The 27,644-nt window shown below is 37.4% G+C and overlaps 1 protein-coding gene across 3 annotated transcripts in view; it reads right to left on the bottom strand.

The window, feature by feature from the left end:
• COL12A1 (collagen type XII alpha 1 chain) overlaps nucleotides 1-27,644 on the bottom strand; it is a 221,073-nt gene that overhangs the window by 9,496 nt on the left and 183,933 nt on the right. For all 3 annotated transcript variants that reach the window (XM_073569320.1, XM_073569322.1, XM_073569323.1), the window contains 12 exons: nucleotides 27,245-27,391; nucleotides 25,992-26,069; nucleotides 19,357-19,443; nucleotides 18,895-18,948; nucleotides 15,118-15,213; nucleotides 14,780-14,833; nucleotides 14,556-14,609; nucleotides 7,975-8,028; nucleotides 7,264-7,335; nucleotides 4,307-4,342; nucleotides 3,932-3,998; nucleotides 183-371 (listed from right to left, as the gene is read on the bottom strand). In XM_073569320.1, coding sequence (XP_073425421.1) covers nucleotides 183-371; nucleotides 3,932-3,998; nucleotides 4,307-4,342; nucleotides 7,264-7,335; nucleotides 7,975-8,028; nucleotides 14,556-14,609; nucleotides 14,780-14,833; nucleotides 15,118-15,213; nucleotides 18,895-18,948; nucleotides 19,357-19,443; nucleotides 25,992-26,069; nucleotides 27,245-27,391 — 988 coding nt within the window. The remainder of the gene's footprint in view (nucleotides 1-182; nucleotides 372-3,931; nucleotides 3,999-4,306; nucleotides 4,343-7,263; nucleotides 7,336-7,974; nucleotides 8,029-14,555; nucleotides 14,610-14,779; nucleotides 14,834-15,117; nucleotides 15,214-18,894; nucleotides 18,949-19,356; nucleotides 19,444-25,991; nucleotides 26,070-27,244; nucleotides 27,392-27,644) is intronic.

Below are 27,644 nucleotides of genomic sequence, written 5' to 3'. Positions count from 1 at the left end.
CTAAACAATGTGTGCAATGAGAAAGAATCACTGTGGATTCTGCAATATTGACATTTCAGCCATGGTTATATGTTACCTTAACTACAGTAATATTTTCACAAAAAAAGCACTTTTTTAGTTTTGTTTTTAATAATAAAATTGTGTGTAACAATGAAGAACTGTAATTTCACATATACACTCACCTCTTTCTCCAGGTGGTCCTTGAAGACCAGGTGTTCCTGGAAATCCAGAACTGCCAGAAGATCCAGGTTCACCTCTTGGTCCAGCATTGCCTGGAGGGCCTGGTGGACCTGTAGGTCCTGGTTGATTACGATTGGAATAATAGTCATTTGGAATCTGGTTCAGCATTTGATTAAATCTGCTCATTTGACCTAAAAAAATAAAAATGTAACATTAGATGTAAGCAGTAACTTTTGACTAATGTCTTACTTTTCCAATAAAGCATAACTTAGCTTGAAACACTGAGATATCTAGGTAATATTGCTTAGAAGCTAAACATCAAACATCAGCAGACTTTGTGTATTTAGAAATGTATAATATAGGTGTTCTGAGAGCAGGAGAGCAAAGAAATCCCTGAAGAAAACTATAATGAAAACATTTAATGTAGGTAGGCATAGTACAAAGCGTAGTCTGGGATTTTACTCAGAGGCAGGCTAGGTGGTTCAAGTGCTTATCTGTCTTAAGCTTTCATTCAGACTTTCTGGCACTGAAAGCCTTGCTGTATTGCAGGAAAGTAATCATTAGTCAATAATCTTGACAGTCTACTGTTAACACAAAAAGAAATCTTATTTCCTTTGTTAGTATTAAATTCCTTAATGCAGCATGTACCTGTTGAGTTATGCAGAAGGTGGAAAGGATAATTATATAGCAGAGATAAGTAAGGCAGTCTTCTTAGCCATTAGAAAAGTTCTGCTTCTTTGGTTCTTGAATTTTCAAAATTAGCAGTATTTCAAATTCCATACTTACCCCCTTAAACCCTGGGCCATTTTCCATTTTTGCGTTTTCATTTTTTGCTCCCCTTCTTCCCAGAGCCATAACTCTTTTATTTTTAGGTCAATACGGCCATCTGAGGGCTTGTTTTTTGTGGGACAAGTTGTTTTTTTTAAACCACACCATTGGTTTTAACATATCGTGTACTGGAAAATGGGAACAAAATTACAAGTGCGGTGAAACTGCAAAATAAAAGTGCAATTCCACAGTTGTTGGGTTTTTTTTTTTAGAAATAAGTCCAGCTCACCGTAGTAGACATCCTTAGGTGTTTGGATCACGAGGAATACTGTGTCAAAGCGTGAAGCAATCAAAACATGACAAATCCAGCTCAAGGAACATGTGAACAAACTTCTTTCTTTATTCACCAAAAAGTGCTCAGCAGAGGGTAAAACAACATCAGCGTTGACAGTTACATGATATGCGACATCAACGCGTTTCAGGTGGCTATGCACCCTTAATCAAGATTAAGGGTGCGCAGCCACGCTAAATGTGTCGATGTTGCATATCATGTAACTGTCAATGCTGATGTTGTTTTACCCTCTGCTGAGCACTTTTTGGTGAATAAAGAAAGAAGTTTGTTCACAAGTTCACTGAGCTGAATTTCTCATGTTTTGTTTTGTTTTTTACCATGTTCACTAAATGCTAAAACTAACCTACCACTATGATTCTCCAGGTCATTACAAGTTCAAAGACACTGAACATGTATAGGTTCTTTTTTACTTAAGTGATGAAAAAAATCCCAAATTTGTAAAAATAAAAAATGGCGCCATTTTCCGAGACCTGCAGCGTCACCATTTTTCGTGATCTGGGGCTGGGTGAGGGCTTATTTTTTGCATGCCAAGGTGACATTTTTAATGATACAATTTTGGTGTAGATAATAATGCTTTAGTCGACCGTTCTTGCATTTTATTGCAATGTTTTGGCGACCAAAAAAATGTAGTTCTGGCCTTACGAAATATGTGGATTTTGATATTGATTATATTATTATGAATGGGGCAAAAGGTGGGTGACTTGAACTTTTATATATTTATAAAAACTTTTTTTTTACTTTTTGCTTGCTTCAATAGTCTCCATGGTATACTAGAAACTGCAGTACTTTGATCACCTCTGCTACACACATGTAATGATCAGATCACCTGTGTGTAGCAGAAATGCTCACTTGCTATGAGAGCTGACCATGGAGCAGTGCTCATAGCAATCTAGCAATGACAGCCACAGAGGTCTGCTGCAGTCCTCTGGTTGTCATGCTGACCCACCAGTGACCCGCGATCATGTGACGAGGTCACCTATGGTTGGAGCCAATGACATGCTTCTTGTAAGTGCGAGCTAAATGCCACTGTCAGAGATTGCGATTCCACCCACGGCTGTTGTGGGCACATGTAAACTGTATAAATCAGCTGTTATATGCCAGGAAAGGTGCAGGCTCAGCACCAGAGCCCGCACTAAACAGGGGGAGTCTGACATTTGCGTTACGGCATATGTTGGAAAGGGGTTAAACATTTTAATGAGTTCTGCAAAATATAATACATATGAATAACCAATTTAATATTATGTTGCAAATTACTTTAAAATTGTATCACTAATCACATTCATGTACTGATAAACTTATGTGTGCCCATCTCCAGAAGTGAAAATTTGAATCATGATTTTTCAATGGGTTAACTTTGTTGTAGCATGAAAAGCAAGCACTTATGCAACTTTCACCCCAATCAGCTGTAATCTTTGGGTGTTTGATCACAACCTTGAGCAATGTAACCCTTTTCATTACTCAATTAAATGGGTATTCTCAAATGTTTTAATTGCTTTAAACAGTCAGAAAAGCAAGTCAATTGAAAACTTACTTACTTTCATACTATCTATCTGCTGTCATTCTCCCACAATGACTGCTTTTATCTTTTACAGTGTACAATACAAAATAATATTGTGGTACCGTGTTAGCCAGAAAAATAGATGTAAATACTTATGTCCCCCAAAAAATTGAGAAAAGTATACAAGGAGTGATACCTTTATTGGCTAACCAGAGAAATTATATTTGCAAATATAATTTCTTTGGTTAGCCAATAAAGGTATCACTCCTTGAATACTTTTCTCAATTTTTGGGGGGGACATAAGCATCTTTTATATTGTACAGCTCGTTTCCATGGAGCTTAGCCTCCAAAACCCAGGAATAGAGTGTGCAGTAATTACAATTCAGGAAAGAGGTTGACTCCTAGCATACCAGCCTCCTCTCACCAGCCCATTGATTTCTATACAGCAGTTAGCTGCTTACCTCCCTCTTGTCTGAAGAGATGACCTGTTATATATTTTTGTAAATATAGTAAAAACAGCACACACATTCCAGAACAAACCCCTGATGTCTAAATGTGTTACAGCAGAACTTGTACTGAGCTTTATAGTTCTGCTAATTCTACAGTTCCACTTTCAACAAAGCTGTGACAGCCCACCCTGTCAGAACCCAGAAAGTAAGTAGACGGTAAGGAGACTGCATAGTTAACAATTCATATGTAATGGAAGTATTAAAGAAAAAAAAAGATTCAGTATAATTAGTATTCTTTTCATATAAACCTCTGCATATTCTCTGCTTAAGTGTACAGTGGACGGTCCTAATGAGTGTGCATAGAGAGATGCCTAATGGACTCCTAAACAGAATTGCTACATTCTCTATTGACAAGTCATAAACATGATCCTTTAAGGCACTTTTAATCTGCTTAAATCAGCAGATCCATACAGAAGACCAGTCTGATGTAGAGTACTAACTCTGGCTATTGTGTTACATACTGTATTAGTCTTAGTACTACTGTTCAAAAATTTATACAATACACGTTTCACATGATACAGACATATTTAAGGTTAATAGAGGCTAATATGTTCATTCATACCCATCAATGCCAATAATTCCAAATTGTAACTAACAATGAACAAGGTAATTGCACAAACTTACTGTTTATCATCTGTTCACAAACTTGTCGTGCAACCGACCTCATCATATTCTGAGAAGCCATATCACCCTTAAATTCAAAAAGCAACAACCATATCATGAATATAAAGAAGATGCTGGATGTTAAACTTAACAATACTGCACAGTAAGTAAAAGGTACAAGTTAAGGGGAGAAGTTTTGATATTTTGGTTTAAATGAGCGTAAACATTTTAAACCAAATTCACCCTATGCAATCAAAGTCTTGCCCCATTAGACAACCCCTCAGAAGAGCATAAAAGCCCCCAATTACAAAATGGCCCATTTCTAGCATGCAAGTATCATCTTTAGTAACCAAGCACCTAGGAAGTAGTGCAAGACTGATACATCTATTTACATACCCTTTCACCCTTGTCTCCTTTCAGTCCTGAAGGACCCTGTGAAAAAATTACACTTGATTATAATTACTGAAATAATATATATATATATATATATATAATATGTCATTATATATATATAATATCATTAAAGTTAACCCCTTGCATACAGTTTATCTGCTGTAGAGTAAACTCAAAGATTTATTGAACAGTGGAGCAAGTATTTGTGAACTCCAGCACATTGTGTACTGGTCATGCAACAGTGAATCAGCAGACTGGAACTGTGAGACAATAGGACATGCTTTCTGGCCATCACAGCCATTACTTAAACTGATTAAGCTAAATGCCAACCATAAACTCATGTTCATTCGCATTAATCCCTCAATTATTCCATCATGTCTACTTTCCTATTTGATAAATGCTGAATAATCAGCCTTTAAACTGAAACACAGAAACATCTGCGAGCCACCCTTATTAATTTGATGTTACCCTTTTATCCTGGCATGCTAATGTTCACAAGCATTTAATATACCACAATAATTAAAACCAGTAGTGAACATCAAAGTCAATACATTTTTGAACAACAATGCCATCTCCCCACATAATACTTGCCGGCATATTTCTATCTGAAGAATAGTAAAGAGTGGCTTATTTTATCCTCTCGCCTCCACACAGAATACTCCATGCATGGTTCAATCCAGTAACACAAATAAAATCTTTAATACGGTGAAGTCTCTCTGATCTTTTATCCACAAAGTAGGATGAGCTTTTATGTTTGAAGGTTTTCTACGTCCCAATATTTCAGCTTTAATGTGACAACACAAGCACCCTTTCTTTTTGGATACAATCTCTTTTCACAATCCACTAGCTTTTAAGTTAGCTTTAGTTACAACTTGAAATCCATGGCTGTAGTCTATTCTGCTTAGGCTTTGTTCACATTTTTAGCTTCCATTTAATTTATATGATGGGGAAACTTACCAATTTATAAGTCAAATGAATGCTGTGAGGAATACCTAACAGTGGCATCCGTCATCCGTAGCCTATAAAAGTAGCCTACTAACAGATATGTCATGTGCTTTTCAATTATTTTTCATCATGTATCTGATAATCGGACACCATAATATCCTATGTATATAGATGTCACTGTAGGGCATACGTTGAGTGCATTCATTGGCATCCAGACAGATACATAATGAAAAGTTATTGAAAATCTCATGAAGTATAGCTTAAAGGGAACCTGTCACCTGTTTTGGCCGCTATAAGAAGGGGCCACAGCCTTTCAGGGCTTATCTACAGTGTTCTATAATGCCGTAGATAAGCCCCCAGTCCGACCTGAAAGATAAGAAAAATAAGTTTCATTATACTCACTGAGGGGGCATCGCGCTCCTGCACAAGTACATTTATCTACCCTGTTGAGGACAGAGCAAAGTACTGCAAGGCAGAGAAGTACACCTGCGCAGAAGTGTGATGCCGGGAGCGATGAATCAACAGCAGGATGGCATCGCAAGAAGATGGGAGGCACCGGACCCGGACCTGCGACACCCATCGGACCGGACTGCATCGGACCGCCTCCAAGTGAGTATAATAAAACTTATCTTTCTTATCTTGCAGGTCAGACCGGGGGCTTATCTACAGCATTATAGAATGCTGTAGATAAGCCCTGAAAGGCAGCAGCCGCATCTTATAGCGGCCAAAACAGGTGACAGGTGCACTTTAATCAGATCCTTTTAACACATGGTTTACAGAGCAATCAATCACCCATAGATTATAGTATCTATTCAATGGATGTTTTTTAGAGGATTCTGTATATGAAAGAGTGTAGTCTACTCTGCTATTTGATGCTTCAAACTATGTTGACATGCAATGGACTGACAAATGCCCCAAACACACTCTTTTAGCCTGTTTGTTAGGCTATTATTACAGTACAGTCATGTTTAGAATAAGGCTGTGTGCACACGATGCAGATTTGCAGCGGTTCCGCAGCGGATTTTACAGCGCAGAAACGTTGCATTTCTGCATTGTGATGTACAGTAGCCTTAAAATCAATGTAAAAAAAAACCGCTGTGCAGACGCTGTGGATTTTTCCGCGCGGTTTTCCCGCGGTACAAAATCCGCAGCATGTTACTTCTTTTGTGCGGTTTTCCATCTCCCCTGTCACCAAATCCGCAGGGGGAAAACCGCGATGGAAAACCGCACAAAAACCGCATGAAAACTGCATCAAAAATGGAAGAAATCCGCAGGAAAAATGCAGGTAATTTGACCTGCGGATTTCTTCCATTCTGCGCGAAAAAATCCGCAGGGCCAAAAAGTACGTGTGCACTCAGCCTACCAGGTCACTTTCTCCAACAAAATCAACAGTGTCATCTACAGCAAATCATACAATTCTATGCAAGATTCAAGAAATCTAAAAACTCACAACAGGAATATGCCATGATTTTTGTACATCAAAGATTTGGGAAAATTACTGCACCAGAAATAATCATCCATGAATAATCTCTAATTGACAAGCTTCACTATGACCTATTCAGTTAAGTAAATCATTATAAATTTTGTCAAAATATTGTTTCTACCAGTGAAGCACTTTCTTTTTTTACCCAAACTGATGTCTCATTAACCACTGTCTCATTTTAGTTATTACTCCAAAGGAAAATTGTCTGCAAGAGATTGGATATCACTTATTCTAAATGACATATAATTTAAGGAAGGAGGCAGCAATGAAACTCAGGCACATTTTAGGAAATGTGCTGATCTAGCTCTTAGTATTTACACAGTGTAGAACTATATATTTTGGCAGATGATCTTGGTACTGTTTCAAATGGAAAATGATTACCTCAAATTCCAACAATCAACTACTGCAACTGTTAAAAAGATGTAGTGCAGAATTATACTTCCAAAGGTTTGGCTTTCCATTACGATGTTTATTAGGTTACAAAATAAGAGCTGATATTTGTTCTCAATCAGCAGAAAATTATTTTACTTACCGGTAAACCATTATCTCCCTGTTTTCCGGGCATTCCGCTTGGGCCTGGTGCTCCTTGAACTCCTGGTGCTCCCTGCAAAATAAAGTGGTACATGTGATACAGGTTGTTACACAAAATTTTATCAGATGTTTATAAACAGAATAGTCAGGGGTCTTAGAACATGATCAGACTGCTTGATCATATTTCTTGCACCAGCAGATGCTTCCACTCTACAGTGTAACCCAGCGGCCACAATGGCATCCAAAGTGTGTAAAGGGGGCTTTACACTTAGCGATATCGCTAGCAATATCAATAAAGCGTCACCGATTTTGTGACGCAGCAGCGATATTGCTAGCGATATCGCTACATGTGATACTTACCTCCAACCGGCTCCCCCGCTGGCTATTGCTAATCGCGCGAGATCGGCCTGGTCCATTTCTCGTCGTCGGCTTCCTGCTGGCGCCGACGAGCGAGCCATGGATGGAGGCAGAAGACGGTCACCCTCGCCACGTCTGAAAGGTGAGTATGACCGCTGCTGCATCGCTAGTGAGTTTTGCCTGTTTGGCAGCTCACTAGCGACCATTTAGCGACGCACCAGCGATCCTGACTGGGTCATATCATGGTCGGGATCGCTGGTGCATCGCAAAATGTAATGGGGCCTTAAGCACTAGGAGGAGTTAATACTCTAGCAATGTACAATCTGGTATAATTGCATGATGTTATACTACTTACCACTGGCCCAGGTGGACCTCGGGGTCCGACAGCCCCATCTTTGCCTGTAAAACCCTAAAGAAGGAAACAAAAAAAACCTTCTGTTAGATAAACGCCTTAAAATACAGTGCAAAGGAAAATCTAGATTACATCTACTAAGTGTAAATCAATCACATGTTGATCATTCTTTGTATTGTACTTAAGAATGTGCAAATGTCTTGTAAAAGGAAACAAAAAAAGAAAAAAAACAGCTTGAGAGGGCCAAATATTACATCTCTCTGCACTACACTCCTCACTCTTGTATGAGCATTTAACATAATGCATATTTTTCCTTTACTTGCTGGCATAATGTTTAACAGGCATAATGACTCCAACTTAAAGGGCTTGTTTAGCATTTTTTTCATATCTGGTCATGAGCTGTGCCATATATTGCAGTTCAAAATCGTCTACTTAATGGAGTTGCACGGACACATATGTGTCACTGCTTCTGGCAAAAAAGCAGACATTTTTTCTTACTCTTTTCAATGCTTTTGATTACTCATTTATTCAGTTATAGGATTAAAATACCCTGATGAAGCCTAAAAGCCTGATAGGAGGTATACCATGAAGGTTAATTGTTGTTGAAAACAATGCAAAGCTAAATGACCAATACACATTACATTAATGATAATTGGTTTGGCTTTTGTCCTAAGTCATGTGGCAAGGCTCGTTAAAGGGTCGATACTGACTTTTAAGATTGCTACTTCCAATGGGTGGCATTAAATAGAGGGGGAAAAGGAGTATTGTGGTGAAAAACATTATTTTATTGTGTAAAATAAAATATTGCATCCCCTTGAGAAAGCGGTGAATAACATGCGAAACGCATGTTGGGGTCTCTCCGGTCCGGTACCCTCTAACAGCTGTGCTTCATTTGTGGTAAGCTATACCCTAGCTTGTCTAATATATATTGCCACTTGGCCTCTTGGAACCTGCACATGGTCTAATACTGTATCAAATATAGGGCTTCTTCCACTGTAATACTGATGATAGATCACTAGGCTCTTGCTGTTAGTTGGCACCATTCGTTTGTTCCATCTGCTATGTATTTTACTGTTTTGTATTATTGAATATATATTTATACAATAAAATAATCTTTTCAACCACAATAGTCCTTTTTCTACTCTATTTAATGCTATATATGGAGTTGATTTTTCCCCCTTTGGGATCCTTTACACAATTACTGTAGGTGCAATTTATTTTGCATACAACATGCAACCTTGTTTTTGTCTTCACTCCAATAGGTGGCATTAGAGTTCAAGTCCTCTTCCTCTATGAAAAGGCAATTTTCATATTAATGTTTAAGGAACACATTGAAGAGAGTGACAGACTCCCCCGCTTTCATTTTAAGCTGCTTCTTTTCCACCAGATATAGATTGCTGCCAGAGGCATTTTGCCAATTGCATGTTTTCCTCTATTCATTTTTAAATATGAACGTGTATTGGGGGTGAGAGATATAGTTGTCAGTCGAATAAGCTTTGAGTTGACAGTTGTCTAGCATGTGTGGTCACCTGTGGTTTCAAAGTTTTATTAACATTATGGCATCCAGTTTGTTAGGTGCCAGGATTCTCCCGCTGCATGGGGTAGATCCCAAGCCTTTTCTGCCTCTGTGGTCTTGCATTCTGCTTCGGCCACAGTGGCTGCTGTTGAGCAAAGATGTTGGTCCCAGCGTCTTGCTCAGGCTTGTGCTGTTCGTTTGGTCATTGCTGGCATTCCAGCCAAGTCTATGGTAACCAGTGATAGGTAGCAGCAAAAAGACGCTCTGAGGCTAAGTCCAGAAATCACCTTACTGAGCATGCTCGTGATGTGGCGATGTCTCATTGGTGGTCGGTCGTCAGCTGCTCTTGTGATGTGGCAGCTCCGGATTAGTCCACAAGCAAGGTCCTGTCCAACTAGACATGGCCTGAACATATAAAATGTCCTCCGAGGCATATGCTGACGCATTAGTGTCATTTGTGTTATGCGTGTGAGCGGATACACTACCACTCTGTGTGTATGTGTGCCACTTCTAGCACGGCGATTGAGTGTCTAGGTAGGCAGTGTAGGGTGGGAACTCCCACTTGGCTTAGCATCTGACTCCGGTCTTGTGTGTGGTTAGCACAGCTGAGTTTCAGAGCAAGCACAACCACCAGCCTAGACATCCCTGGGGGTAGTGATAGGGACCCCAACTAGCGTCATTGTTGCTCTACTCCTGTGACGTCTATTGTCTAACAGGGTATAGCTCTAAGTGCTCTGTTGTACAGTACTGTTCTGTGGAGTAACAGAGCTCAGCTCTAAGAGCCCTCTTGTACAGTACCGCTCTGTGGAGTAACAGAGCTAGGTACTTTGCGCTCTGTTCAGATTGAGTGACGTTTAACTCAGTGTGTTTAAAGTGCTTGCTCGCAGCCTCGCTCCACTATTGCTCACTAGCTGCGGTTTACCATCTCTGTATGGTGGACCCCTGGTTGCGATCGCACTTAATCATAATTTATATTTAATGCGACCCTCCAACCCTAATACAGTTAAGATTCTACAACCTAATCTGTTACTTAGTCTAAAAAAACAAACATTCCATCACATTTCCAAAGAATTAGTTACGCTAATGCACTATAATAAGTCATTGCATTCTATTTCTTGATTATTTATGCAGTCTATAGACATCAAATAGATGTTAGCAGTTAGTTATCATCTGAGGTTTCACTATTGTCAAATGTCTGTCTTTCAAATATGTATATTACATAAATAAATGAAGACAAGTATCTCTCAGACATCCCTGGGATTGCTTATCTAAGGGAAAATAAAAGTTCCAAAAAGTTAAAATTCAGCATTTTGGGTTTTCCACTTCCCCAACCCCAACAATTGAATTTGTTTGGAACCACTAGTAAAAGTCTAATGTCTAAAGACAGCTGAGATAAAATATTAGGCAACAAATAACTTTCAGAGACCTAGCATACCAAACAACTATATTAAATAAAATTGTTAGCTGCCCACACAGCATAATAAAGTCTCTAAAAATGAATGAAATAATGTTTTCTATTAGTAGAACGTGATAAGACTAATGAATATAAGCTAGATCTCTAACATGTAATAATGGTTAGACTGACGTGATATTTACACTCAGCAGCAACAATCTCTGACACGTTATTTTGATCAGTCTTTTATCTTCATTTTCCCAATGAACTTTTAAAATGAATCACTGATGTTAGAATCTTATATGAATTCAAGAAAACTTTATAGTGTGATTTGTGTAGTAAACCCAAAGCAAGTGTTTATATCTCCTCTGTTTTATCATCCCCGCTTCCAGCTTTTTGTTTTGGTGACAATCCAAACAAAACTTGCTTTGTATAATTCCCTATTCCCTCCTCAAACAAGACAATAAATGGCCCATCACTCCAGAGGAGTGTGCATGTGACTCACTAGTCAGCAGTTCTTCAAGCTATAACACTTTCCGTATCCATAGGCGTTCAGGTAACTACATGACAAACATGCATTCATTTTGTAACACATGGAGTTTTTAAGGAATATTGATCTTGAAACTAATTCTTAAATAAAGTGTGACTTAGTAGGAGTTCCTATGGGTCTCTGTAATAATACCTCTGTGCCAGTTTGTTACCATATAGTGTCTACAAATTGTGCAGCACAGATTTGCTTGGCTGTTTTCACATCATCTCCTTTTAGTAGCCAGAACTTGGAAGCAGCTAGTCCTTTTCAAGAAAAACGACTAGGCAAAAATGTGTGCATAACTTGCTACATGTCACAAATAGATAATGTGCCAAATTTGTTTGCACATCCCATACCATCGGCCATGACAGTGACCGCTGCACTTAAGACTTATAACCTAGTATTACCTTTTCTTTTTATCAGCAAGCCTGGGGAGACATCGCCTGTGCTTAACGCTGCAATGATGATGTTGTACCAGGTAGGTTAATAAAAAGAAGAGCTGCTGATGTTGGCAGATAAGATGCATGCTCCCGTTCCCATGCAGCAGCCATTGAAAGTGTACCCTTATATCTTTATTACATCTCACTTTTGTGGCTGATGTAAAGCATTTCATTTCTTGGACAAAGCATTTTATTGAAAAAAGCACGTCAGGTGTGGTGGGTTCCTGGATACTCTTATTGCAGGTAATGTTACCTTTATATATTGTCTTTATGTGCCTGGTTTATCACGAAGGGTTAGCAATAGCAATTACCAGGAGAAGCATATTATCTGTTGTTACAATCTACATAACTCTAAGACATATTTTAGCATTATTAATTATATATACTGATATATCTTTCCTATCCTACTATGCGCTGCATGGCTGTGAGCTGCAGCAGTCTTTCTAGCAATATACTGTGTTCATTATATATAATTTTTTACACAAAGTTCCTTGTATACTGTTATCATGTTAAGATACACTTATATTGTTAGACATTCAAACTACTTAATAAGCTATATTACTTTGTACAGTATACAGCTTTGGCAAAAATTAAGAGACCACTTTTAAATGTTCAGTTTATCTGATTTTTCTCTTTACAGGTATATTTTTGAGTAAAATGTAAATTGTTATTTTAGTCTTTAAACTACTGACAACATATCTCTGAATTTCCAAGCAGTAAATTTTGTATTTTTTTACTGACAACAAAAAATGGTCAAAATTTAAAAAAACAAACAAACAGTGGTTTCAGACCTCAAATAATGCCAAGCAAACAAGTTCATAATAATTTAGAAACAACAATACTAATGTTTTAACTCAGGAAGAGTTCAGAAATCAATATTTAGTGGAATAACCATGATTCTTAAAAACAGCTTTCATGCGTCTTGGCATGCTTGCCACCAGTCTTTCACACGGCTTCTGGCACAAAAATGTAAGCAGTTCTTTGTTTGATGGCTTGTGACTATCCATCATCCTCTTGATTACATTCCAGAGGGTTTCAATGGGGTTCAACTCTGGAGAATGGGCTGCCCATGACAGGGATTTGATGTCGAAGTCTCTTAATTTTTGCCAGAGCTGAATTGTTTTATACCTTTATTCACCTTTTCTCTGAATTTGTACTGCCCTGTTTTTACATATTCTAAGTTTTATTTTAATAATGAACATCAATAAAGAATTTTAGCCTTCTCAAAAAGCTTAATTTTTAGGTGTTGTGTTTTTAATATGCTTTTGGCTTAACAAGTTATGATTGAGGATTTTGGTGTATTGATGTAAAGGACTGTGCAAATTGATTTGCACAAGTAACAATATGTATTTTTATGGTTTCAAATAGTAACCATGAGAAGAACCCTCATTGTGTCTTCTTATACTATCAGAGGCACATGGAGAACATTGCAGACTGTAGACATCAAGTTACAGATCTTTATTTTATGTCATGTGTAAATAAGGCCTTAATTATATCAACATCAGCAAGTTTACATAATAATGTAAAGAAAAAAGATGACTGACACTATGAAAACCTAATGAAATAATGGGGGAGATTTATAAAAAGTAATGCAAATTATAACAGTGGAGTAGCTGTCTATAGCACCCAATTCCTCCTTGGCTTTTGTGAGCAACTGCCCCAAATTTTAATCAACAATCTTTGATTAATTACTTCTATGTCTTGCATCATGATTAACCCAGTATTAATACAAAAAAGAATATAATGTAAATATCATACTGCATATTAAATATCTATAATGCATGTATAATATGGTTTATTAGTCTAATGTTACTGTCCACATGGCAAGATTAGTCTTTGTCACTCCACAGGAATCCTGCAGCCCAGATGTAAAGGAAACAAATGTGTTAAATATATTGGCTAACCCAAATAATCCCTCGTTTTGTTTGGCAATGAAAAAATCCCAGATTTTCCCTCCCAGACTACTCTTTTGATGCCTGAAGAGCACAAGTCTAAAAATATAGATTTGCAGGATTTTGAACTGTGTTTGCTAAGCAATTATGTAATGTATTGGATTCTTAGTTATTAAGATGAACTAAACAATTTAAGCAAGAAAAAGAAAATTTTGGAAAGTTTCTATTTGGATAATTTATTGCAAGAAAGGATTACAGAAGAAGGACAGTTTGGCTGAGCAGAATGTTTTCCAACCACCGCATCAAGCTGCTTGCAGGTCATTTGTATAATGTGTAAGGATTAACTCTACAAGTAGTTGTGATCTGCAACTCATTAAAAGATCCAAGATGATTTGCAAGATGTTTTAGAACTGCATGTTTAGGGGATGCATTAATTTCTCACAACGGTATTATTAATAATTTGTAGTTAGCCCAGTTGACCCTCTGCACTAGGGTGACCTTTGATCCTACTGTCTCATCTTTTAAGTTTGCAACAAATGACGTTTATGACAAGCTCAACTCTCCCTACAAATAACCCGTACATTCATGAATAAGGAAAATATAAAACAGTTCCTCCATCAAAAATAGGGCTGGTTAAAACAGATGAGATAGCTGAGCTACAACAAAATCCTTGCAAAAGTTATTATAAACATTTAGCTTTGCTTTTTCCTTATTATGCTTGATGATCAGGCATACTTTTTAAGGCCATCATTGACCAACTTTACATTGCATTAAACAATACAAGAGTGATAAAAAGTTGAACATGGGAACATACCCTTGGTCCTGGTGGTCCCATAGGTCCAGGTGGTCCCGTTACACCAGGAGATCCCTTAAAATAGATTTTAAAAAATCAATGGTGACGACACATTTATTAAGTAGTACTCAAAAAATGGTGTGCCGATATTATTAAAAAAGGCTAAATGAAAATTTGTACCTTCTTAAATATAGAATTTAGCAAATAAAATTATAAACTTATAGAAACTTAAGCAACTAATTTACCATTCTTCCTGGCAATCCAGGGTCACCTTGATCACCCTTGAATCCCTGACGGCCCTAAACAAATATGTGAAATATAGATGATTCATTACAACCTATGAATGACTTTATAATGTCACATCATTTAATATGTAATCTCAAAATATTTAAAACACTTTCAACATGAAATACTTATCAGGATTGGGAGTGTAATTTCAGACATGCTGTACATCATTATGCTATACCTAGATCTATATCAGCTTATACATAATTATGAATTACCACCAAATATTTTACATGAATACTTAGAATGTAATATATTTTATGACATTTTTGACAAATTCCCATTTTTTCCAACTTACAGGTTCTCCAGGAATGGAAAGTCCAGGAGGTCCTTGAGGTCCAGGAGGCCCTTGTGGACCAGGTAAACCTTGCTCACCTCGTTGTCCTGGGGGGCCCTATAATTTAGGTTCACAAAATACATAAAAGAGTTAATATCAGCATAATAGTTCCTCTCCCCTACCATTCCTTCCCAATCTTTATGAGTGTCTGTTAAATGATGAGTCTGCTTCTGGTGAACAAATTAATAACCCTTTATTGAAGCTCCTCAACATGTATCTTCTATTTCAAACATAGGATTTGTTAAAAATTAATTTTACATACAATTCTGGTATGCTTGGAATGTATTTCACAGTGTAACTCACCTAGCTTAATTCTAGTACAATTATTAACAACTTGTATTTATACGTTTCACTATGATGTCCACTACCACTGTCACTTTTAATATGAAAGCTTCAATGTATTATTGCATGTCACCAATCAAATAGTAGTTTACATTTCCTTTGATTTCTTTTTGGTAAATATATCTAGATGCTCCAGATTGTGAGCTTCTGACATATACAATTCTATTCGTTCCTCCACTGCTTTAGGAGAATGATGTAGCTTATTTCCAAAAAAACACCTCCCATTTTCCTTTCTACTTTTTTTTCTTTAAAACCACCCCCCATATTTAACAATTGGGTGTGAAGTTATTTTAAAGGCCCTTTAACCCTCATAACCTAATAGATTTCTTCAAGTTCCATATTTGATACAGGAAAGATGTATATCTTTGTACCGTCAGCCATCTATGAACTGTTCCAATATACCATAACTGTCCATCACTCTCCCATAATGATAGTTCTGCGTCATGTGACTTGTCTTATCTATTGCATTACTTCTGTGCTGTGTTATGCATAAATATGTGAATCTTCAGATTTTGTATTAGTCAATGCCTGATGAAGAGACCTGAGTAGTCTCGAAAGCTTGCAATTTGTTATTTCAGTTAGACATTAAAAGGTATCAACCACTGAGGACTCTCAATTCTGAATTTTTTTTTAAAGTCCCATATTCACCAGATTAAATCTGTCCTAATTGTTTTAGTCTAGGCAGATGTTGCTAGAAAACAAATTGTTTAAAGATACAAAACCTTTTTTTCCTGGGACTGAATGAATACATAACAACTAGAACTGTCATATATACAGATGAGCAAATTTAAAAAAAAAAAATGATTTGGGTTTGATTTGTCCAAATTGGACGAAAAGCTCAATTTGAAGAAAATCAGTTAGTTACAAATCAAATGTGCCCTGAATAGATGTTTATTGTGCTCTGGGATCTTTCAAAACCCCAAAGCTATATAAAGGGAAGGCCAGGAAAAACAATGTAATATAACAAAACATTATATTCATTGGTCCTAGACTGCCACCACAGCTCTCCACCAAGTCCTCCGGTCTTTCTCTTTTTTCGACCTCAGGATCTCCTTCAGGTCTTTCATTTTCTTTCTTCTTATAAGGTCTTCATGTGCTTATTAACCCTCATATGAAGACATTGATCACAACATGTGTTAGGGTTGGCAGATTGCATTAAATAAAAATATAAATAAAGTGCAATCGCAACCCGGAGTCCACCATGCAGAGATGTAACCTGCTGCTAGTGAGAGTAATGATGGAAAAAAACAGTGAGCATTACCTTAAGCACACAGTATTAACGCCACACAGTGTGATCGGAATGCAGAGTACCAAGCTCAGTTACTTCACTGAGAGGTACTGCCCTAAGAATGGTAAGTACTATACCCTGTTGATGTCACAGGGGTGTTTGCCCGTGGATTGAGCTATCTCTGCAACTAAACTGTGCTAACCGCACACATGAATGAAGCAGATGCTGAGCCAAAAGAAAGAACTCTTTTTGACCTCACTCCTAATGTCATTGTTTGAATTGTCTTAACTTGTATTGAATTTATTGTCTGTACATGTCCCCGCTTAATTGTAAAGTGCTGCGGAATATGTTGGCGCTATATAAATAAAAATTATTATTAATTATTAACTCTTATGACGCTAGGTACAATACCCCTTTGCCTTCATAGAGAAGTAAAACAAGGGTTTAACTTGCTAACCACACACAAGAATGAAACAGATGCGAAGCCAAGCAGCTAGTTACCCCAATCTTGACGCTACTGACTGACCAGCATCCTAACCATGTAGCAGGCTAGAGACTCAGGCGTTGAGCCATGGGTACAAAACCGCATAGGAGTGCTACCTGCCCGCCAACGTGTACTGTCTTTGAGCACAGACAGACACACAGAAACTTGCAGATTGGTAGAGTATCCACCTATACAGACCAAACATAAATGACACTAGCACGCTAGGCTCCACCCAAAACACTCACGCCCAGTTGATCGAGGTGTTGCCCATGGGCCAACCTGGAGCTGCCACATCACCAGAGCAACTAACGTCCAACGACCAATGGGAAGACGCCACATCACGGACATGCTCAGTAAGGTGATCTCTGGACTTAGACCCCAGAGCGCAAGGCTGCACCTGTTTATCACCGGTTACCATAGACTTGGCTGGAGAGCCAGAAGTAACCAAACGTATACCACGAGCCTGAGCAAGACGCTGGGACCGACATGTGTGCTGAGCAGCAATTGCAGTGGCCGAATTTGAATTGGAGACCGCAGGACCAGATAATTCTTGGGATCTATCCCTCGCAGCCAGACAATCCCGACGCCTAACAACATATCATTGATGTCCCACATGAACAATTGAGGCCTATTCAGTGCAGGAAAACTCAAAGAGAAGACGAAAGACCATGAATTATAAGGAGATCCAGAGGCCAGAAAAGGGAAAGACCAGATGATCTGGTGGCAAGCCACTGTGGCATAGCAGGTTAAGTGAGATTCAAATTGTAAATATTCACATTAATTTGAGTAACAGATTCTCTTTAACATTGACAGTCATTATCCACGATGGTCTAAGAAGTTTAATTAGATGTTAACCAAGAAAAATCCTAGATCTTTACTGTTAATGTATATTAATACTATATATCCCAGGAGGTCTCGGTCAGATTTGAAAGCAGGTCAGTAATTTTCCTGATGTGGCCAGATGGGGGCTTACAGGTAATAGGAAACCCCCTTAATTTTGCCAATGACAATTAAAATTCACTCTTAGGGTTATGGAATTTTTCAAACATTACATTTTCAGGTATTTATTAAAATGTAACGATGAATATAAGAAATTTTCAGAAAACTACAATAGTCCCACAGATGTCGATTTCAATGCCGAACTGGTCTGACCAAAAGCTGCTATATATTAATCCCATCAGTTGTTTCAATAAAATGTTTATTTTTCCTTTATTTTAGAAAAAAAAAAGAAAACATGCTCCATGTTTTTTTTAACTCTGGGAATTTAGCACTAATTAGAACCAGTCTGTTTTCTTACATTATCACTCCACTCCTGTAGGTCTATGTGTTCCCTTACTGTTCGCAGTTTTTATGAGGTCAGAGAGCAGCTTCTATAGGACCTGAGGGTGCTGACTTATTCCTCCAAGTGGGAGAAGCCTAGGAATAGTTTTCTGCTATCACCCACTACAATGTTGCTATTCATTCCTGTCTACTGCTCACATTCTGATGACCAATTGTAAGGGAGATATTTTACATCAGTTATAAAGAACGATATAAAGCTAATCCATAAAAAAATAATAACTATTATCCAGTATTGAAAAACCAGGCTTCACTTTAAAAAATATAAATACTGTATATATCGATCATATAATTCTAAATACTAATCAAAACATCATATACACAACATAATATCAGATTTACTTACAGATGGTCCATCTACACCTCTGTCACCTCTGGGACCTTTGCTACCAGGCATACCCTAAAAATGAGAGGGTAGTTTTGTAATTCCGTTATATCAGACATAAATCTTTTAACTCCTAATAAAAAGCCTTGAGCACTCAGAGGATTAAGATATGTATTTCCTTTGACTTTAACATACGGCATTTGGCAAAAAGCCACCAGAAATTCTTCCCTTACAAAGATTCCCATTTCATTATATCTGCCAATTTTAGTCAACAGCTCTAATGAATCTAGAGCACAGAATCCTTATGTGTATTCAACAAAAAAGATGGTAAGAAGAAGATAGCCAAGGGGCTTAAAATAATTGTCACAGATCTTGGAGAAACACCAAAAAATAGGAAACTTTAGAAATCAATAAGAGAAAAACACTTTTTTTGTTATTTGACTTTTTGAGTCGAGAAAAGAAGACAAATTAATAAATGCTTACAGATGGGCCAGCTGGCCCTGGGGCTCCGACACTGTCTTGGGCACAAGTACAGGCATGTGGCAGAGCTGGGCACTTAGCTTCATCTCTCTGAAAAAGATTGAGCAACACTTTGATGAAAAGACATTAAATATATATTGTAGTTATCACCAACATATAAGCGCATGTTCTTGTTATCAAATGCCAAGTTCTTAAGCAAGAATCCACAGCCTCTTATAAGTTCAGCTGAAACTTTTCTATCCAGAACCAATTACTATAATCCATTATTTTCTGGTGATGCATTTTATGCAGTACCCAAAGACAGGTATAAACAGTCAGGTTATTTATAGTCATATTATACATATTTTATTATATCTTATCTCTTAAAAAATTAAAGCAGTTTTCCCCTTTCATCTTTTTATAAAAAATTATGGGGCAGAGCCACCAAGCTCAGTAATGGGCTGCAGCAGCAGCTTATACACAATCATCGGAGAAGTGACAGATATAGCGCTGAACCGCAGGAGAGTGAGTACTGGTTGATTTTGTAACTAAGATTTTTTACAAACAGATGAAAGGGTAAAAACTCTTCAACGCAAAATTGGTTCTTCACAATCTCTGATTTGACACCTTAAGATAATCAAGGCACTTGAAGGAACATATTAGGCCCACAAGATTTGAAGATTTAAAGAGATATGTAAGCTCCAAAATCTTCTACAGTAGTCAATTACATTTACCTTGCCCCATGGTATAATAAATAACCAAGTAGTATGCACCCATGAAAACATATTCTTTATTTGATGTGAAATATGAAAACTAAAATAAATTAGAAACAAACACACTACTGGACAGTTAATAATGGGGATGCTGTACAGTGCAAATAAAGCATAGTGAAGTGCTTATCATATCAAATAAATCTACAGAGACAATAGTACAAGGGGTAACACATCCCCCACAGTATGGCTGAATAGATTACAGCATGACAGCATTACTTACATGAAATTAGCTTTTAAAAGCGTCCCCACTGCCACAACACACATTTTGTCTTTGTACTTCATCAAGGGACGCTATTACAAGCTAATTTCTTGTAGTAATGCTGGCATGCTGTAATCTATTCGGCCATTCTGTGGAGGATGTGTTAAGGCCCCTTTACATTTAGCGATGCACCAGCGATCCCGACCACGATACGACCCGGTCAGGATCGCTGGTGCATCGCTAAATGGTCGCTAGTGAGCTGCCACACAGGCAGATCTCACAGCGATGTAGCAACGCAGCAACAGTCGTTACTTTCCTTTCAGACGCGGCGATCCTGACGTCCTCCGTCCGCGTCCACGCATTGCTCGTCGGCGCCAGCAGGAAGCCCAGCAGGAAGCTCCTGATGAGAAATGGACCCGGCCGATCTCACGCGATCAGAGACAGACAGCGGGGGAGTCGGTAGGAGGTAAGTATCACAAATAACGATATCGCTAGCAATATCGCTGTTGCATCACAAAATCGGTGACGCTTTAGTGATATCGCTATGTGTAAAGGCCCCTTTACCCCTTGTACTACTGTCTCTGTAGATTTATTTGATAAGATAAGCATTTTGCTATGCTTTATTTGCACTGTACAGCGTCCCTATTATTAACTGTCCACCAGTAGTGGGTTTGTTTCTAATTTATTTTGGTTTTAATATGTCACAATATATTTTAATAGGTGTATACTCTTTAGTTATTCATTTGACCGTTTTTGTGCACAGTGTTAATTTATATGAGTTTAACTACCCCAAATTTAAGTTCTAGTGTTTTTTTTCTTGTTGCCCATGGTATAATAGTAAAGTAATATATTCACATGTAAAACATCATATATCTGTCTATCTATCAAAATTTATCTACCATCTACTTGTCTATCTATATCTGATCTACGTATCTACGTTATTTATATCGTTATTTATATACCTATGTGATCTACTGTATCTATTTCATCTCTATCTAAATCTATCTATCCAGTATCTATCCCAAACTAAATCTGACTACCATCTATCTTTCTATCTATACAGTGGCATTTAAAAGTTTGGGCACCCCTGGTCAAAATTACTGTTATTGTGACCAGTTAAGCAAGTTGAAGATGGAATGATCTCTAAAAGGGCTAAAGTTAAAGATGACACATTTTCTCTGTATTTTAGGCCAAAAAAATTATATATTGTCATTTTTTCCCTTTTTTAAAATTACAATAAGGAAAATAGGTCAATGCAAAAGTTTGGGGACCCTGCATAGTTAGTACCTAGTAGCACTCCCTTTTAAAAATATCACAGCTTGTAAATGCTTTTTGTAGCCAGCCAAGAGTCTTTCAATTCTTGTTTGATGGATTTTCATCCATTCTTCCTAGGAAAATTCTTCCATTTCTGTGAGATTCCTGGGTCGTCTTGCATGCACTGCTATTTTGAGGGCTAGCCACAGATTTTCAATGATGATCGAATCGGGGGACTGTGAGGGCCATTGAAAAACCTCTAGCTATCGCCTTTTGAGGTAGTCTATTGTGGATTTTGATGTGTGTGATCATTATCCATTTGTAGAAGCCATCCTGTTTTCTAATTCAGCTTTTTTACACATGGTGTTATGTTTGCATCAAGAATTTGTTGAAATTTCATTGACTCCATTCTTCCCACTACCTGTGAAATGTTCCCTGTGCCATTGTCTGCAACACAACTCCAAAGCATGATTGATCCATCCCCATGCTTAATGGTTGGAGAGATGTTCTTTTCCTGAAATTCTATGCAATTTTTTCTCTGCACATACCTTTGATCATTGCGACCAAAGAGTTTTATTTTAACTTCAATGATTCACAGGACTTGTTTCTAAAATGCATTGGGCTTGTTTAGATGTCTTTTGCATACCTCTGATGCTAAATTTTATGGTGAGGGTGCAGGAGAGGTTTTCTTCTGATGACTCTTCCATGAAGGCCATATTTGATAAGGTGTCTCTGAACAGTAGAACAATTACCACAACTCCAGAATCTGCTAAATCTTTCTGAAGGTCTTTTGCAGTCAAGTGGGAGTTCTGATATGCCTTTCTAGCAATCCTACAAGCAGCTCTCTCTGAAATTTTGCTTGGCCTTCCAGACCTTATCTTGACCTCCACTGTTCCTGTAAACTGCTATTTCTGAATTACATATTGAACTGAGGAAAGGACAACTTGAAAACGCTTTGCTATCTTCTTATAGCCTTCTCCTGCTTTGTGGGCCTCCACCATTTTCATTTTCAGAGTGCTAGGCAACTGCTTAGAAGAACCCTGGTGGCTGTTTTTTCGCACAAGGTTAGAGGAGGCTATGTGTTTCTAAACCTGTGGAATCTGCATCAGCTGGCTTTTCCTAACATTGAGGGTGAACAAGCCATATCCCTTACAGGCTAATTAAGGTCTGAAACCTTGGTCAAAGTTATCTGAGCACACAAATCTCCAAAGGTGCCCAAACTTTAGCATCGGACCATTTTTCTTTTTGTAATTTTTAAAATGTGAAAAAATGACAATGTGTATTACTTTTTAGCCTAAAATACAAAACAAATGTGTCATCTTTAACTTTAGGCTTTTTAGAGATCATTTTATCTTCGACTTGCTTAACTGTTCACAATAACAGTAATTTTGACCCCGGGGTGCCTAAACTTTTGCATGCCATTGAGTGACATGTAAAAGTTTGGGCACCCCTTGTCAAAACTACAGATATTGTGAAGAGTTGAGCAAGTTGAAGATGAAATTATCTCTAAAAGCGCTAAAGTTAAAGATGGCACATTTTCTTAGTATTTTAGGCAAAATATATATATATTTTCATCCTTTAAAATTTAAAAATTACAAAAAAAGAAAATGGGCTGATGCATACATCTGGGAACCCAGCATGTTTAATACCTAGTAGAACCCCTTTTTTCAAGTATCACAGCTTGTAAACTCTTTTTGTAGCCAGACAAGAGTCGTTAAATTCTTGTTTGAGGGATTTTCATCCATTCTTCCTTGGAAAATTCTTCCAGTTCTGTGAGATTCCTGGCTCATCTTGCATTCTCTGCTATTTTGAAATCTAGCCACAGATTTGCAATGATATTCAGATGAAGGGACTCTGAGGGCCATTGTTAAACCTTAAGCTTGCGCCTTTTGAGGCAGTCTATTGTAGATTTTGACATGTGTCTGGGATCATTTTCCATTTATAGAAGCCATCCTCTTTTCAGCTTCAGCTTTTTTACAAATGGTGTTATGTTTGCATAAAGAATTTATTGACATTTCATTGAATCCATTCTTCTCTCTACCCGTGAAAAGTTTACCGTGCCGATAGCTACAACACAACCTCAAAGCATCATTGATCCTCCCCATTGCTTAATATTTGGCGAGAAGCTCTTTTCCTGAAATTCTGTGCCCTTTTTTCTACACACATACCTTTGATCATTGTGGCCAAACAGTTCTATTTTAACCTCATCGGTCCACAGTACTTACAGTATTTCCTGAGCGGCACGGTGGCTCAGTGGTTAGCGCTGCAGCGCTGGGGTCCTGGGTTCGAATCCCACCAAGGACAACATCTGCAAGGAGTTTGTATGTTCTCCCCGTGTTTGCGTGGGTTTCCTCTGGGTACTCCGGTTTCCTCCCACACTCTAAAGACATACTAATAGGGAATTTAGATTGTGAGCCCCATCGGGGACAGTGATGATAATGTGTGTGCAAACTGTAAAGCGCTGCGGAATATGTTAGCGCTATATAAAAATAAAGATTATTATTAAGATTATTATTTCCAAAATGCATCAGGCATGTTTAGATGTTCTTTTGCATACTTCAGAAGCTAAATGTTATCTTGAGGATGCAGGAGAGGTTTTCTTCTGATGACTTTTCTATGAAGACCATATTTGTGCAAGTGTCTCTGAACAGTAGAACAACGTACCACAACTGCAGAGTCTGCTAAATATTTCTGGAGGTCTTTTGCATTCAAGTGGGGGGGGGTTCTGATTTGCCTCTCTAGCAATACTACAAACAGCTCTCATTGAAATTTTGCCTGGTCTTCCAGACCTTATCTTGACCTCTACTGTTCCCGTTATCTGCCATTTCTTAATTACATTTAGAACTGAGGAAAGAGCAACTTGAAAATGCTTTGCGATCTTCTTATAGCCTTCTCCTGCTTTGTGGGCCTCCAACATTTACATTTTCATAGTGCTAGGCAGCTGCTTAGAAGAACCCATGGCTGGTGTTTTTTGACACAAGGTTAGATGCGGCTGTTTTTTTTTCATAAAAATTGAAAACTTGCATCACCAGTCCTTTCCAAATGATGATAGTGAACAAGACATAACCCTAACAGGCTAATTAAGGTCTGAAACATTGGTCAAAGTTATCTGAGCTCACAAATCTACAACGATGAGCAAACTTTTGCATCAGCCCATTTTACTTTTTGAAATTTCTAAAATGTAAAAGATGAAAATAATTATTTTTCTAAAATATAAAGGAAATGTGTCATCAAATTTACGCCTTTTAGAGATCATTTCATCTTAATCTTGCTTAACTGTTCACAATAACAGTAATTTTTACAGGGGGGAGTAAACTTTTACATGCCACTGAATCCTGAATTTATATTAAAGCTGAAAATTGTACATACTGACACCATCATGTGTGATACCCATAACGTTACAAATGAGATTGTAACTAAGTTAATTGCATACAGTGCTGGGAATTATCCCTGCAGACACAATATACCGTACTTTATTGTTTATATTTGGCTAATAGTGGGCTAATACATGATGTAAGAGATGCCAAAAATGGTCTGAAGAATTACTTTTCCAAAGCATATTAATTTCCTATGTACAACAGCCAAAAATGCATTTGCTTTTGTAGTCCCAATTTTGTATATCTTAGCAGATTGCTAGAGTCATCTGATTTCCGAAAAGCCTTTGTGTTTGTGCAAGGTTTTTAAATAAATGACATTCAAATTGGCTACCAGTTTACATCTTTTCCTGCACTAAGTATGGGCATAATTGTGTAATCATTCAGATGATAAAAACATAGCAAATGCACCAAATGATTTATTGGACTGCACTACTTTAATACTTTTACCAGAAGAAAGCCTTGAGGCTTTGGCAGTTTAATCCTGTTTTTCGACTGCCACTATGCGATACTCAAGTCTTGCAAAATTTTGTGGGAGATTTATGAGGACATTACACAATCCTGAACCAATATTTCTACCAAAATGACTGGAAACAATATAATCTCTTTAAACTATATTAAATCCATTGTCAGACAGTGCACCTCAATTCCTCAAAGAGAGAACGCAATAATTCAAATATCATGTGCTTATAATTCACCTTAATGAAAATCTTATATATATATATATATATATATATATATATATATGACATTTAATGGTAGAGAGAGATTAAATCAATGAAAAACAGGTCAATGTCTCCCAAAACATCCTTTTAAAAAAAAAACATTTATTTTGCTACCTGCACAGTCACATTAAAGTTTGGCACCGGTACTTGAGGGAACCCAATGGCCTATCTGCTACATAAATTGCACTTGTTAACTCGGGTGCCCTGTCATGTATTTTGAAGTCTTGGTAAAAAAAAAAGTATATTTCGATATATTCCTTAACTGCACAGAAAGTATGTTTTGCTACTGAAGCCATAGGATTACCACATGTAAAAATATTTATGCAAGACTTACCATAGACGGAATATCACAGCATCTATCGCGGCTTGTCCAGGTTACAGTACATACAATGTCAAACATCTGGAGAAGGAACTGGGAATAAGGCAAAGACTTGTTTACTTGTCATGTCACTTGTGTATTTCTTTATCAGACATTTCAAGACATTTGCTAAGCATCCACATCTGAACAGATGACAAATGAACATCTGCAGCTGATTACATGGCGTGATGTCATCTCGTAAGTGAATGTAAGTTCTACTTGTTTGGCAAGCTGCTTCTTTGTAAGATTCATTGTTTTGGCTATATTTGATGTGGCACATAAAAATTGTGTGAAAGTATTACACCTTGATATATTGCCAACACTGTCCCAGCTCTTGCGTTTTCAATGCATAGTGTTTTATTGTACTTCTGTCTGTACTTTGAGTGGGTGTATATGCACTAAAATTGTGGATGAGGTATGGATATTTTTAAACTAGAAAGACTTCAATGATGTGAAGCCTTAAAAACTTTTTATTAATGTCAATCTCTGAATAAATGTTCTGTTTTAGGAAATAAACATTAATGGAATCAATGATTTGAACAAATGAGTACACAACAAGCCAAAAAGAAAGTTTGATGTTTCTGTTGTTTCCATAATTATACTTTCTTGACCAGTAAAAAAGAATTACTGACAGAAAAACCATGGTAGATGACTATACAGAAAGAGTCCATCTATAGTACTACAGATGTTGTGACCAACAGAACGGCTCTGATATGCTATGACAATAGTGTAATATGCCACGAATATTAAATGTAATGAGAATGGGCCTCGAGTATAGAGCGCTGTGGTGCATTAACATACTGCAGCAGCCATCATGTTAATAGCTGCTACATCATTGTGTGATCTTTTAGCTAAAAAATACAGAATCATCTCTAACTCCCTCAAATATATACCTAGTTGGCTTCCTTGCTTAGTCTATGTTATTTCAACAAGTGGAAAGGCAAACATAGCTTAACGACACCTCAAAAATCCATGTGTGTGATATTATCCAATCTGACTGACCAATAATTCCTCAATAAAAGACATCAGGGTACATGTGTGCCTCCTCACATCCTATAGATACATATCTAATGTATATGTCCATCTCAATGGTTATATTGGTAAGACTGCATTCTAGCTACACAAATGACATTAGGCTGTAATAGACAATAGAGAGGAAAGTCCAGCCAAACAAATCTACTTGGATACTTGGCAACCTATAATTTTTTTCTATTAAAACAGTGACTTACTGGAGCAGATTTCTTGTCTCCCTTGAGCTTCCCAAGTACTTCGAACCCGTCAGTTGTAATGTTGCCAGCTGCCTTGATTGGTTTCTCCCCCACTTCATTACAGTCAATAAATATTTTTACATACGTAGGAGACACCACAACATTGACCTAAAGGCAATGACATTTTAAATCAGGTTCTAAAAAAAATGAAAGACATTTCTGAATTGAAATGGAATAGCAAATGTCTAAAAGTAAATCTTATCTTAAAATCTTATCTTAAAACATTTACATAAAAATAATGTAACACGTATGTACACATGCACATGGAATTATCGTCATACTCTAAAGAACTTTTGTCATCCGGTCACATTATTCATTGAGTCCTGCTTTCTTCCCCCCTTTCTCAATGTCTGTCAATACT

Source organism: Dendrobates tinctorius, unplaced genomic scaffold (assembly GCF_039654945.1).
Source record: "Dendrobates tinctorius isolate UK_male_01 unplaced genomic scaffold, ASM3965494v1 ptg000024l, whole genome shotgun sequence".
Classification (NCBI taxonomy): Eukaryota; Metazoa; Chordata; class Amphibia; order Anura; family Dendrobatidae; genus Dendrobates; species Dendrobates tinctorius.
The sequence above is the reverse complement of the archived record's forward strand: the minus strand, read 5'-3'. Positions and strand labels throughout refer to the sequence as shown.